The sequence below is a fragment of the Euleptes europaea genome, chromosome 4 (genome assembly GCF_029931775.1).
Source record: "Euleptes europaea isolate rEulEur1 chromosome 4, rEulEur1.hap1, whole genome shotgun sequence".
Lineage (NCBI taxonomy): Eukaryota > Metazoa > Chordata > Lepidosauria > Squamata > Sphaerodactylidae > Euleptes > Euleptes europaea.
The window spans coordinates 113371313-113384165 of NC_079315.1; the positions used below are offsets into that span (position 1 = coordinate 113371313).

The 12853-nt window shown below is 45.7% G+C and overlaps 1 protein-coding gene across 2 annotated transcripts in view; it reads left to right on the top strand.

The window, feature by feature from the left end:
- Window positions 1-12853, top strand: part of DYM (dymeclin) — a 227244-nt gene that overhangs the window by 121552 nt on the left and 92839 nt on the right. The window contains exon 13 of one of the 2 annotated variants that reach the window (XM_056847950.1): window positions 10303-10467. The exons of the other annotated variant lie outside the window; for it this stretch is intronic. Within the exon in view, the coding sequence (XP_056703928.1) occupies window positions 10303-10467 (165 nt within the window). The remainder of the gene's footprint in view (window positions 1-10302; window positions 10468-12853) is intronic. 2 annotated transcript variants of the gene reach the window in all.

Here is a 12853-nt window from a genome sequence, read left to right on the forward strand (position 1 = left end):
TTTTATAAACCAAAGCCCGTCAGAAAGGTGAAAATAAATAAATACAGAATTTCCTGATAAGCGTAGAACAAGAGAAGCATATGCCAGTAGCATTAGTTAGCAGTGTGATGACCTAGTTTAGCTATGTTAAATCTTGTAAGCCGATTAGCACCCCTTCCCCCCCCCCCGATTTTGGAGGTGTCACTACAATTAGTGAAAAGTATTATAACAAGACGAGGAGCCTATCAAAACAAGGGCAGAAGTTGTTATTGATAAATGACCACAGGGGAGGAAACATCTCATTACAAGTTTAACTGAAGGAGTTCTGTAGGAAATTCTTTATTAATATAACATGACACCCCCCCAACCTGTCTTTAAGTTTGCTATAGTGTTAACGTTTCTTTCGTCCACTGCGTCCTGCTGTTTAGCAGCATCGCCAAAATGGTGATTGCATCGCATCCTGGCGTGTGGAGCATATGGAGTTAAGGTTTTAGGCTAATATCTGCAGTTGCCAGCATGGAAATACTGATGAACCCTGATTTAAGCCTGGTTGAATCTTCTGGGGATTCAGAAACAGGCACCTGGCAAGATATTAAGACCCTCATTGTCCATCTGGTGTGAGCATCCGAGCACTCTGCGTTCCATTAGAAGGGGGCTGCGAGCCAAGAGGGCAGAAGGTCACAGGTTAGCCAGATTGCCCAGATAGACAGCCTCTCCACGTTGGGCCAGGATGGGTGTGAAACCATGTGGAGTATTTTCTGGGCAAACATCTAGACCAGGGGTGTCAAACATAAGGCCCAAGGGCTGGATCCAACCCCTTGAGAGGTCTTATCTGGCCCATGAGCCAGCCACCCCCCCCCCCCGATCTGGGCTGGTGAGGCGTGGCCCGGCCCGACCAAGTGACATTTGTGTCATATTCGGCCCTCGTAACAAATGAGTTTGACATCCCTGATCTAGATTCCAAATTCCGCCCATCTTTTAAACGTGACAGCAGCTATATGTTTGGTCTGGAACTGTTGCCCGAGCTTATTTACACTCTCCGAAACGTATTAATGTCTAGCATGCCTGCAAATAATTAATTTTTTTGTCATTGCTTCATAGAGGCACTGAGGTTTGGATAAATAAAGCCGTACAGGGTTGCCAACTCCGGGTTTTGGAATTCCTGGAGATTTGGGTGGCAGAGCCTTGGGAGGGCAGGGTTTGGGGAGGGACCTCAGTAGGATATAATGAAATAGAACCCACTCTCCAAAGAAGCCATTTTCTCCAGGGGAACTGATCTCTGTTTAGCTTGGAAAGAAGGCAGTTAAGGGGAGACATGATAGAGGTCTATAAAATTATGCATGGTATGGACAAAGTGGACAGGGAGAAGCTTTTCTCCCTCTCTCATAATACTAGAATGCGGGGTCATCTGCTAAAGCTGAAGGGTGAGAGATTCAAAACAGATAAAAGGAAGTATTTCTTCACACAACACATAGTTAAATTGTGGAACTCCCTGCCCCAGGATGTGGTGATGGCTGCCAACATGGAGGGCTTTAAGAGGGAAGTGGACATGTTCATGGAAGAGAGGAGTATTCATGGCTACTAGTAAAAATGTATACTAGTCATGATGCATACCTATTCTCTCCAGGATCAGAGGAGAATGGCTGTTATATCAGGTGCTGTGGAACACAGGCAGGGCAATGCTGCTGCAGTTGTCTTATTTGTGGGCTTCCTAGAGGCACCTGGTTGGCCACTGTGTGAACAGACTGCTGGACTTGATGGGCCTTGGTCTGATCCAGCATGCCTTTTCTTATGTTCTTATCCAGAAATCAGTAGTAATTTTGGGAGGTCTCTAGGCCCCACCTTGAGGCCGGCAACCCTAAAGCAACAGCAAGAAGTTTTGTGAGTGCAGGGAAACAGGGCATTGTGGGGCGGCAACCTGCTTACATCAGAAGCCGTGTTACAGCATCCCACAATGTGTGTGGTGCTTACGATTCTGGAATCGCTTTTGTAGGCAGGGCTTTGTCATGTTGGGATGGAATCCAAGTCATAGCTGCCTGGTCCCCCAGGCTGACCTGGGAGTGACGAAAGCTCCCCTTTGAGTGGCGTGGTGGTAATTGATAAAACACACGGCCTCCTCTGAGAATGGAGTCTCAGGGGCATTTGTAAATATTGAAAGGAAGTAGAAAAGTGAAGTAATTGGAATGGGCTTTGGGTAATGCTTTATCCTACCTCGTTTCAGCTCGGTCTCTTTTTTTCCCCCTTTTGGTTTTGAAGTAGCCTTGTATCTTGCAATGTGCTGCAGTCCATGATTGGGTATTAGATGTTTTCTGATCTTCATCCATGGTTTGAAAGTATGAACTAAAAAACTTCTAAGGGCTAAGGAGCGTAAATGATTTGTTTACCGTCGGAGAAGTGCTTTGAACTTATCATCAGCTACCATGTCCAAAAATATCTGACTAAGTAGAACATTTTCATTCCAATAAGATTTATTAATCGGGTTGGGAAATCAGGCCTGGTTTCTGAGAAGCATTCTTTTAAACTATAAGGCTTAACCGCAGCCTAGTTGGTTTTTTAAGTATTAATTTTTTCTCCCTCTGTTAGTTGGAATAACTTTTTTATTTTTTGGTAATTGCGGCCCCATGCTTTCCCTCCGTTCCCCCTGTCTTTTAAAATGCTGTTTCTAAACATGTATTTAGTTGAATTGGGTTTTCTAATCATTGTTTATTATTAGGGCCTTTTTTCACTTTTAAACATACCGAGTAACCTTTTCGGGCAATATGGAGGTGGTGGTGTTGATAGAGTTGCCAACTTCAGGCTGGGTAATTCCTAGAGATTTGGGGGCAGAGCCTGAGGAGGGTGGGGCTTGGAGTGAAGAGGGACCTCAGTGGGGTACAAAGCTATAGAGTCCACCCTACAAAGCAGCCATTTTCTCCAGGGGGACAAATCTCTGTAATCTGGAGATGTTGCAATTCCAGGAGAGCTTCAGCTGCCACATGGAAGCGGGTAATCTTGGGTGTCAAGGTAATGTTGCCCACCATAGGTGCACTAATTTTTCAAGTCCCCTTGCCTATTTTCAAAGTTACAGTGAGGGAAAAAAGTATTTGATCCCCTGCTGAATTTGCCTGTTTGCCCTCTGACGAAGAAATGACCAGTCCATAATTTTAATGGTAGGTCTATTGTAGCTGTGAGAGACAGAATAACAACAGGAAAAAACCCAGAAACCTAGAAGACAAAAGTCAGAGATTGATGTGCATTATAATGAGTGAAATAAGTATTTGATCCCTTTGCAAAAGATGACTTGGTACTTGGTGGCAAAACCCTTGTTGGCAATTACAGAGGTCACATGTTTCTTGTAGGTGGCCACCAGGTTTGCACACATCTCAGGAGGTATTTTGTCCCACTCCTCTTTGCAGATCCTCTCCAAGTCAGTAAGATTTCGAGCTCCCTCCACAGATTTTCGATGGGATTAAGGTCTGGAGACTGGCTAGGCCACTCCAGGACCTTAATGTGCTTCTTCTTGAGCCACTCCTTTGTTGCCTTGGCCGTGTGTTTCGGGTCATTGTCATTCTGGAACCATCCTCGACCCATTTTCAATGCCCTAGCTGAGGGAAGGAGGTGCTCACCCAAGATTTGACGATACATGGTCCCATCCATCGTCCCTTCGATGTGATGAAGGAGTCCTGTCCCCTTAGCAGAAAAATACCCCCAAAGCATAATATGTCCCCCTCCATGTTTGACGGTGGGGATGGCGTTCTTGGGGTCGTAGGCAGCATTCCTCCTCCTCCAAACATGGCGAGTTGAGTTGATGCCAGAGAGCTCGATTTTGGTTTCATCTGACCACAACACTTTCACCCAGTTCTCCTCTGGGTCATTCAGATGTGCATTGGCAAACTGCAGACGGGCCTGTACATGTGCTGTCTTGAGCAAGGGGACCTTGCGGGCTCTGCAAGATCTCAGTTCTTCATGGCGTAGTGTGTTACCAACTGTTTTCATGGTGACTATGGTCCCAGCTGCCCTGAGATCATTGACAAGTTCCCCCCGTGTAGTTCTGGGCTGCTTCATCACCGTTCTCATGATCATTGCAACTCCACGAGATGAGATCTTGCATGGAGCCCCAGACCGAGGGAGGTTGACAGTTAGGGTGAGGGTTGTCACCTTCTCACCAAGCTGCTTGGCAATAGTCTTGTAGCCCAGTCCAGCCTTGTGCAGGTCTACAATCTTGTCCCTGACATCCTTGGACAGCTCTTTGGTCTTGGTCATGGTGGCTAGTTTGGAATCTGATGGATTGATTGCTTCTGTCGACAGCAGAACCCTACCCCTACCCCTAATCTGGCTGGTTGATAAGGGATCAAATACTTATTTCACTCATTATAATGCACATCAATCTCTGACTTTTGTCTTCTGGGTTTCTGGGGGTTTTCCTGTTGTTATTCTGTCTATCACAGCTACAATCAACCTACCATTAAAATTATGGACTGGTCATTTCTTCGTCAGAGGGCAAACGGGCAAATTTAGCAGGGGATCAAATACTTTCCCCCCTCACTGTAACCTCTTGCATTGCCCCTCCCTCAGTGTGACCAGATAGCAGAGTTCATCATGTCTGCATCTGAGATCACCCGGTTGTTTCTTCCTTGGCCCAATAAAGAAAGCCGTGAAGCTCAACCCAACCTCCTGATCTTCATTTACTCCATTGGAATCTATGTAAATGAGGGGTCCCATCACATCAGTGGGCAGCCAGGTGGATTGGTGGAGGTTTGCCCGCCACCACCTGGCACTTGGCAACCCTAGTCTTGAGGGATCCACTCAGAGAAAACTGAGAAGAGAATAGACAGCAGAAACTTTTAAAAACTTTTTTTGAGAGGGGAGTGTGTGCATAAAATGATTGTCGAAGTGAATGTTCATCTCCTATCAGTGCTGACAGTGGCAGATGAATTTCTGGATGTGCAAAAACAGATCCATATTTCACACAGTGGCCAACCAGGTGCCTCTAGAAAGCCCACAAACAAGATGATTGCAGTAGTATTGTCTTGCCTGTTTTCCACAGCACTTAATATGATAGACATGCTCCTCTGATCCTGGAGAGAATAGGTATGCATCATAAGGACATAAGAAGAGCCCTGCTGGATCAGACCTGTGGTCATAAGAACATAAGAAAAGCCCTGCTGGATCAGATCAAGGCCCATCAAGTCCAGCAGTCTGTTCACAAAGCAAGCAACCAGGTGCCTCAAGAAGCCCACAATCAAGACCACTGCAGCAGCACCATCCTGCCTGTTTTTTCTTATTTTATTGACGTTATTTATAGTCCGCCTTTCTCACTGGGATTCAAGGCAGATTACTCAGAGAGAGTCAATACAATCAATGGGATGGGGGCATTCAGTAAACAATGCAATCTGCTCATGGCTGTAGAAAAGGCTTGTCAGCCTCCAGGTACAAGCTGGAGATCTCCTGCTATTACAACTGATCTCCAGCCAATAGAGAGCAGTTCACCTGGAGAAAATGGCCGCTTTGGCAATTGAACTCTAAAGCATTGAAGTCTCTCCCTTCCCCAAACCCCACACTCCTCAGGCTCCACTCCAAAAACCTCCCTCCGGTGGCAAAGAGGAACCTGGCAACCCTACTGTAGAACCAACCAGAAACCAAAAAAACCAAGTAAAGCTTAAGTAAACATGATACATTAAACAATTCAAAATTTCATAGGAGGGGCCTATTTACAGCAAGCTATACACAGTAGTATAGAGTACAGTCCCTAGTCATTTATCCAAGTAACTTTGTAAACCACTTCGTACAGTGGAGCCCTATTACCTGTGAAACCCTCTTGAATAATTCAGTTTAGCATAGTTTGCGGAATGCCGGGAAATGGGAAGCTTTCCTAACCTCCTTGGGCCAGCCATTCCAACAAGGTGGGGGCCACAGCCTGTGCATGAGCAGTTTTGGGGCACCCGCAGAAGGCCCTGCTCAGATGAGTGAAACTGTTGAGGTCGAGCTTGGGGGTGGGGGAGAGTCATGAAAGATAAACCCTGCGTATAATTGTATGTTTACTTCTGAGTTGTCAGTGTTGGCTAATCAAACCGTGGCCATTCCAGCTACCATAGCAGTCAATGGGGGGGGGGCTGGTTTGAGATCTCTGCACTTGTTGGGCCATTTGGAGACACTGGGCCAGCCCCGCTTTCGGACTAGGGGAAAGGATCGCCAAGACGGCGCTGGGGAGCTGCTCTCCTCTTTCCCTGCCGATTCTGCGCCGTGTCGACGCACAGAAACCCATGCCTGACCACGGCCGGCCGAAGCGGCTTTAATAAGCCAAGCCCACCCATTAGCATGCAGCCTGAAAGCATTTCAGCATAGCTGGGTTAACGATGAAAGCCCATCGCCAGGAGCCGTGATTAATAGATACCGTTTTGTTCCTTAAAAGCAGCCCACTGTTGGGGGGCTATGATGTGTGACTAATCAACTCAGATATGTTTTTATTTTAAGGCTGCTTTGAATGCTACGGTTCCCACACACAGACTAGTCTTTTTTTTATTTATTCTGTTTGCCATAAGTACATTGATTTCACAACCATTGCATATACCAGCTCATTAGTGTACTTGCGGTGAGGCGTATACTCGTGTTGCATATTCATGCACCAGGGAGAACACACTTCTTTCAACTCCATGAAACTTAGGGCTAAACTAGACATGATTTGGAACATCTGTGATCAACATTTCCAGTGGTTCTCCCCCCCCCCCTGCAAAGTAGCCGTAGAAACATAGAGCTGGGACCTCATGGGTCGTCTCTAGTCCAACCCCCGGCATAACGCGGGAAATTCACAACTACAACTACAAGGGGAGACATGATAGAGGTCTATAAAATGATGCATGGTATGGAGAGTGGACAGGGAGAAGCTTTTCTCCCTCTCTCGTAATACTAGATTGTGGGGTCATCTGTTGAAGCTGGAGGGTGAAGCATTCAAACCAGATAAAAGGAAGTATTTCTTCACACAGCGCATAGTTAAATTGTGGAACTCCCTGCCCCAGGTTGTGGTGATGGCTGCCAACTTGGAAGGTTTCAAGAGGGGAGGGGACTTGATCATGGAGGAGAGGGCTATTCATGGCTACTAGTCAAAATGGATACTAGTCATGATGCATACCTATTATCTTCAAGATCAGAGGAGCCTGTCTGTTATATTAGGTGCTGTGGAAGACAGGCAGAATTATGCTGCTGCATTTGTCTTGTTTGGGGGCTTCCTAGAGGTACCTGATTGGCCACTGGGTGAACAGACTGCTGGACTTGATGGGCCTTGGTCTGATCCAGCATGGCCTTTTTTATGTTCTTACCTTCCCCCCCCCCCACTCCCCCAGTGACCCCTGCTCTATGCCCAGAGGAAGACAAAAAACCTCCAGGATCCCCGGCCATGTAAGACTGGTAGCTTGTTCAGGGCTGGAGGGTAGTCAGTCTTTCCTGTCCATGCTGTTTCTCTGATATAAATCACTACCTGAAACTGCTGATAATTCCATAGGAGAAAACAGACTGATAATGGTTTGCCATTGCCTTCCCCAGTCATTTACACTTTTAATCCAGCAAGCTGGGTACTCCTTTTACCGACTCGGAAGGATGGAAGGCTGAGTCAACCTTGAGCCGGCTACCTGAAACCGACTTCCGTCGGGATCGAACTCAGGTTGTGAGCAGAGCTTGGACTGCAGTACTGCAATTTACTACTGTGCACCACGGGGCTGTCTATAATGTTTGAACTGACCATTAATTAAACCTTTTAAAATGTGGTGTGGTGGTTAAGAATGTCATACTAGAATTTCAGTGACCCAGGTTCAAATCCGCACCCCACCCCGTGGAAGCTTGGTGGGTGATCTTGGGCCCCTCACACACTCATCCTCAATCTAATAAGAACATAAGAAAAGCCCTGCTGCATCAGACCAAGGCCCATCAAGTCCAGCAGTCTGTTCACACAGCAGCCAACCAGGTGCCTCACAGGGTTGTTGTGAGGATAAAACGGAGGCAAGGAGAACACTGTAAGTTGTTTTGGGTCCCCACTGGGGAGAAAGGCAAGGTATAAAGTGAGTAAATAAAAAGGATATTTGGTTTAGCAGCACTTTTAGCAGTATAGGGTTACATTCCCTCCACATACGTCAAAATAGTAAAACTACAAAAGCACAAACCCTCTTCCACCAATCCTTAAAAGCCAAATTTAACTTCAAAATTTAAGTTTTGAGAGAAGGATATAAATCTATAAATTTTTGTATCTCTCATGCAGATTGCATTTAAAACAACGAAAGAGCTAAGGGCTCTAAGATAGATGCTCAGAGATACTGAGGAGCTTGACATTTCGAATTATCCCTTTTCTGTTCAAGTTTGAAAAGCTTGATAACTGATCACTCTGTCGTTTGGACTCTGGCATAGTGATCTTAATATCCTTTTGAAATTGCTTACTCTCTGGGGGGTTTCGCTTTTATATTGGTTTGGCTGCACAATTGCTTGGATCTTCCAAAGTGGTGGCAGTTCAACAACATGAAGAATGTCGATATCTCTTTGGTTTTAATAGAGCAGCTGATGATATTTTATTTTCTAATAACTCTTCAGATTTATGCAACGCATAACCCTGGGGGGGAGGGATCTTTATACACTGAGAACACACTAGAAATTTTTTATTGGTTTCATTATCTAAAAAAAAATGGCAGAGTTCCATCCTGAAGTGAGAACAACTGGTTTTAAGAGGAAAACTCCAATCAACATTTAGTGACTTTCCAGGTTTCAATTACCCAGGCATTCCAAATGCTAACTTTTTAGAAGGAGATATCAGTCAAGCATTGCAGCTCCTGACTGTCCCCGTACCTAGAAATTAATTTTACTGTTTGCAAGAGAACAATGTACATCGTGGATACACATACTTACAATTTGTGCTGGAAACAGTGCAGGAGGAGGAGAGGTAGAAAACTTAAAGTAGAGCCAAATGTCTGAGTGATACATTACAAGGAGTTTTTGTGGCAGAAGTAGAAATAACCAGGAGGAGGGGGTTGGGTTGCACCCTAAACGGAGAAGCATACCAGGATGATTCATGGATGGCAGGACTTAACAGATCTGCAGCCAGCGTGGTGTAGTGGTTAAGAGCGGTGGTTTGGAGCGACGGACTCTGATCTGGAGAACCGGGTTTCATTCCCCACTCCTCCCCATGAGCGGCGGAGGCTAATCTGGTGGACTGGGTTGGTTTCCTCGTACCTACGCATGAAGCCAGGTGGGTGACCTTGGGCTAGTCACAGTTCTCTCCGAACTCTCTCAGCTCCTTCGCATGAAGCCAGGTGGGTGACCTTGGGCTAGTCACAGTTCTCTCCGAACTCTCTCAGCCCCACCTACGTCACAAGGTGTCTGTTGAGGGGAAGGGAAGGGGATTGTAAGTCGATTTGGTTCTACCTTAAGTGGTAGAGAAAGTTGGCATACAAAAACCAATTCTTCTCCTCCTCCTCCTCTCCAACTGCCGGGGCAAATTCATTGACTGTTAACTGCTGGGTTTTTGAAGGCTGCTGCAGGAATCTCAGGGCGGCGACATAACCCCGTGAGCTCAGCCTTTTTCATTCTCTCTAAGTCAAGAGATGGCAGTTGTGTGTAAAACCACACAAGATGTGTGACTGTTCCCATAACATTTTATATTACATCTTGGCACAAACGTGTTTGTCTCTGGATTGCATGAAAAGGTATCTTTACATTTTCTTCTCCCCCCCAAAAAAGTAAACCCACAAAGGTCGGTGTGTTTACACACACCCTTCCCTGCCAAAGCCAGTAACCTCATTTGCGTCACTAATGAAATCATCCTGGGTAGTAGAGACTGCTTGCCCTTTACAACTTCTCTTCATAAGAACATAAGAATATAAAAAAGGCCATCCTGGTTCAGACCAAGGTCCATCAAGTCCAGCAGTCGGTTCACACAGTGGCCAACCAGGTGTCTCTAGGAAACCCACAAGCAGCACCATCCTGCCTGTGTTCCACAGCACCTAATATAATAAGGCAACCTCCTCTGATCCTGGAGAGAATAGGTCTGCATCATGACTAGTATCCATTTTGACTAGTAGCCATGGATAGCCCTCTCCTCCATGAACATGTCCACTCCCCTCTTCAAGCCTTCCAAGTCGGCAGCCATCACCATATCCTGGGGCAGGGAGTTCCACCATTTAACTATGCGTTGTGTGAAGAAATAATTTTCTTAACCATTAAGAAATAATTTCTTAATTTTATTTTTTTATCCGCTGCTTTGCTCTTTGACATCTGCCACTGACATTCTCAAAGGAAAACTCCTGTTTCTTTCCTTTCCTTTTCTTTGTTTTCTTCCCTTTACCCACCCACCCCCTTGTCTTGCAGCTACACCTGCCGCCATTTGCGGAGATATGTCTATGTCTTGGACAGGCTCTATTTCCCCCACTCCCACTGCTCTTCGCTGCAGCATTGCTTCTCGGCCCTCAGTGACAACGGAGAGGAGCTGTTGTCTTTAACTTGCTCTCACATTCTCAGATCCTATGCTTCCAGGTTATTAACCTCTGCTCTCCGTTTTACTGCATGCTGCATGCTTCCGTGTGACTGATCTTGTGCATGCCTGAATGAATAAAACTGGGTGGAGGTGGGTGGGTGTTGGGTTTGGGGCCATGCGCTAAATTTTTACTGACCGGTCCCTTTGAGCTAAGAGCCCCGTGGCGCAGAGTGGTCAGCTGCAGTACTGCAGTCCAAGCTCTGTTCATTACCTGAGTTCGATCCCAACGGAAGTCGGTTTCAGGTAGCCGGCTCAAGGTTGACTCAGCCTTCCATCCTTCCAAGGTCGGTAACATGAGTGTCCAGATTGCGGGGGGCGGGGGGGCGGGGGGGGGTAAAGTGAAGACGACTGGGGAAGGCAATGGCAAACCACCCCATAAACAAAAGTCTGCCTAGTAAACGTCGGGATGTGACGTTGCCCCATGGGTCAGTAATGACCCGGTGCTTGCACAGGGGACTACCTTTACCTTTTACCCTTTGAGCTCTGTCCCAAAGGTCATGGAAATTGCAGATCTAACCTATTTCACTATTAACATGAAGCTGCCTTATACTGAATCAGACCCTTGCTTCATCACCGTCGGTATTGTCTACTCAGAATGGCAGCAGCTCTCCAAGGGTCTCAGGCAGAGGTCTTTCGCATCACCCACTACCTATTCACCCTGACCTGGATGTCTCAGTCTAGCCCGATCTCATCAGATCTCGGAAGCTAAGCAGAGTCGTCCCTGGTTAGTTCTTGGATGAGAGACCACCAAGGAAGTCCAAGGTTGCTACTCAGAGGAAGACAATGGCAAATCACCTGTGTATGTCTCTTGTCTTGAAAACTCTACTAGGTTTTTAGAAGATATAGAGACAAGCTGATAAGCTGAAATATAGAATATGCAGAATTAAACATAGTTTGTAGATACAACATAGAGTATATGAAGTATAATTATCTAGTGAGTGACAGTGGACTAGAAAATACTAAATAAATATTTCCAATCTTTTGATATATTCTTAATCTTTTGATATAAAAATATATTTAATGACATGGACGAGACTAGAAAACTGAAGGATTCCTGTATGTAACGTTTCAATGTCATTTGGACACAGATACAAAGCTTTGATTATTATTTCTCCCCTTTTCTCCCCATTTTTCTTTTGTACCCTAATTATAAAAATATTTTTTTAAAAACTAAAACACTACTGGGTCGCCATAAGTGGGCTACAACTTGATAACACTTTCTACCACCACTACCTGATCCTTTTTTCTTTTTTTAAAGGAGATGCCAGGGATTGAACCTGGGGCCTTTCTGCTTGCCCAGCAGGTGCTCTGCCACAGGGCCATTTTGTTTTGTTTTGCCGTCAAGTCACATCTGACTTATAGCGACCTCCGTAGGGCTTTCAAGGCAAGAGACGTTCAGAGGTGGTTTGCCATCGCCTTGCCTCCGCATCACGCCCCTGGTCTTCCTTGGAGGTCTCCCATCCAAATACTTGCCAAGGTCGTCCCTGTTTAGCTTCCAAGATTTGGCAAGAGCAGGCTAACCCGGGGCTACCCAGGCATGGGGCCGTTGCCCCTCCAAATAGCAGAGGATAAACAGCATTAAATGTATTTGCTGCAAGCTGAGCACAGTTTTACTTTGAGAGATAAATAATCTGGACCCATGGGAATATAAATGTGTTGGTGCCTTCCTCCTCTTGCATTCCCTATATTGTCTAAGCATATTCGGCATGTGAATTGATGCCATTATCTAACCTGTTTCCCTACTTCTGCTCTACTTCATCAGCTATCCCTTGCAGGGGCAGTGAACGAGAGAGTTATCCTGGGGAAGAGTGACAGCTGGGGGCTGGTCATTTTTGGGAGCATCCCTGGGTCATTCTTAACATCTAGCTCCCTCCTTCAGGCCACGGAAAAAATATCCTTTCCTTTCCTTTCCTTTCCTTTCCTTTCCTTTCCTTTCCTTTCCTTTCCTTTCCTTTCCTTTCCTTTCCTTTCCTTTCCTTTCCTTTCAAGCTCCCATGACCCACAGGTCTTGAGCAGTTACTGGGGAGGTTTCCCCCCCCTATTTCTTTAAGGGAAATATGGTGGAGAGATACTTGGCCACTGCCAATGTTATACTTGGATGTTGGTCCACCAGCAAGAAGGGGACTATTTTATCATCTGTTACTATGGCAGGTAATTCCGTAGGAAAATATCAATGGCCACAACCAGACTGTATGGTAAGCTGATTTAGAATTTGGTTCAAGGCGGTCAACAAAATTTAAATTCCCTCCTAAAAGTTCTGATATGGTGCTTCTTTCATGACAGGAATGCTGGAGTAGAAACAAAAAAAGGTGGTTTTCCCATCATTTTGACTAGAAGAAGTTGGTTTTTATTTGCCGACTTTCTCTACCACTTAAGGAAGACTCA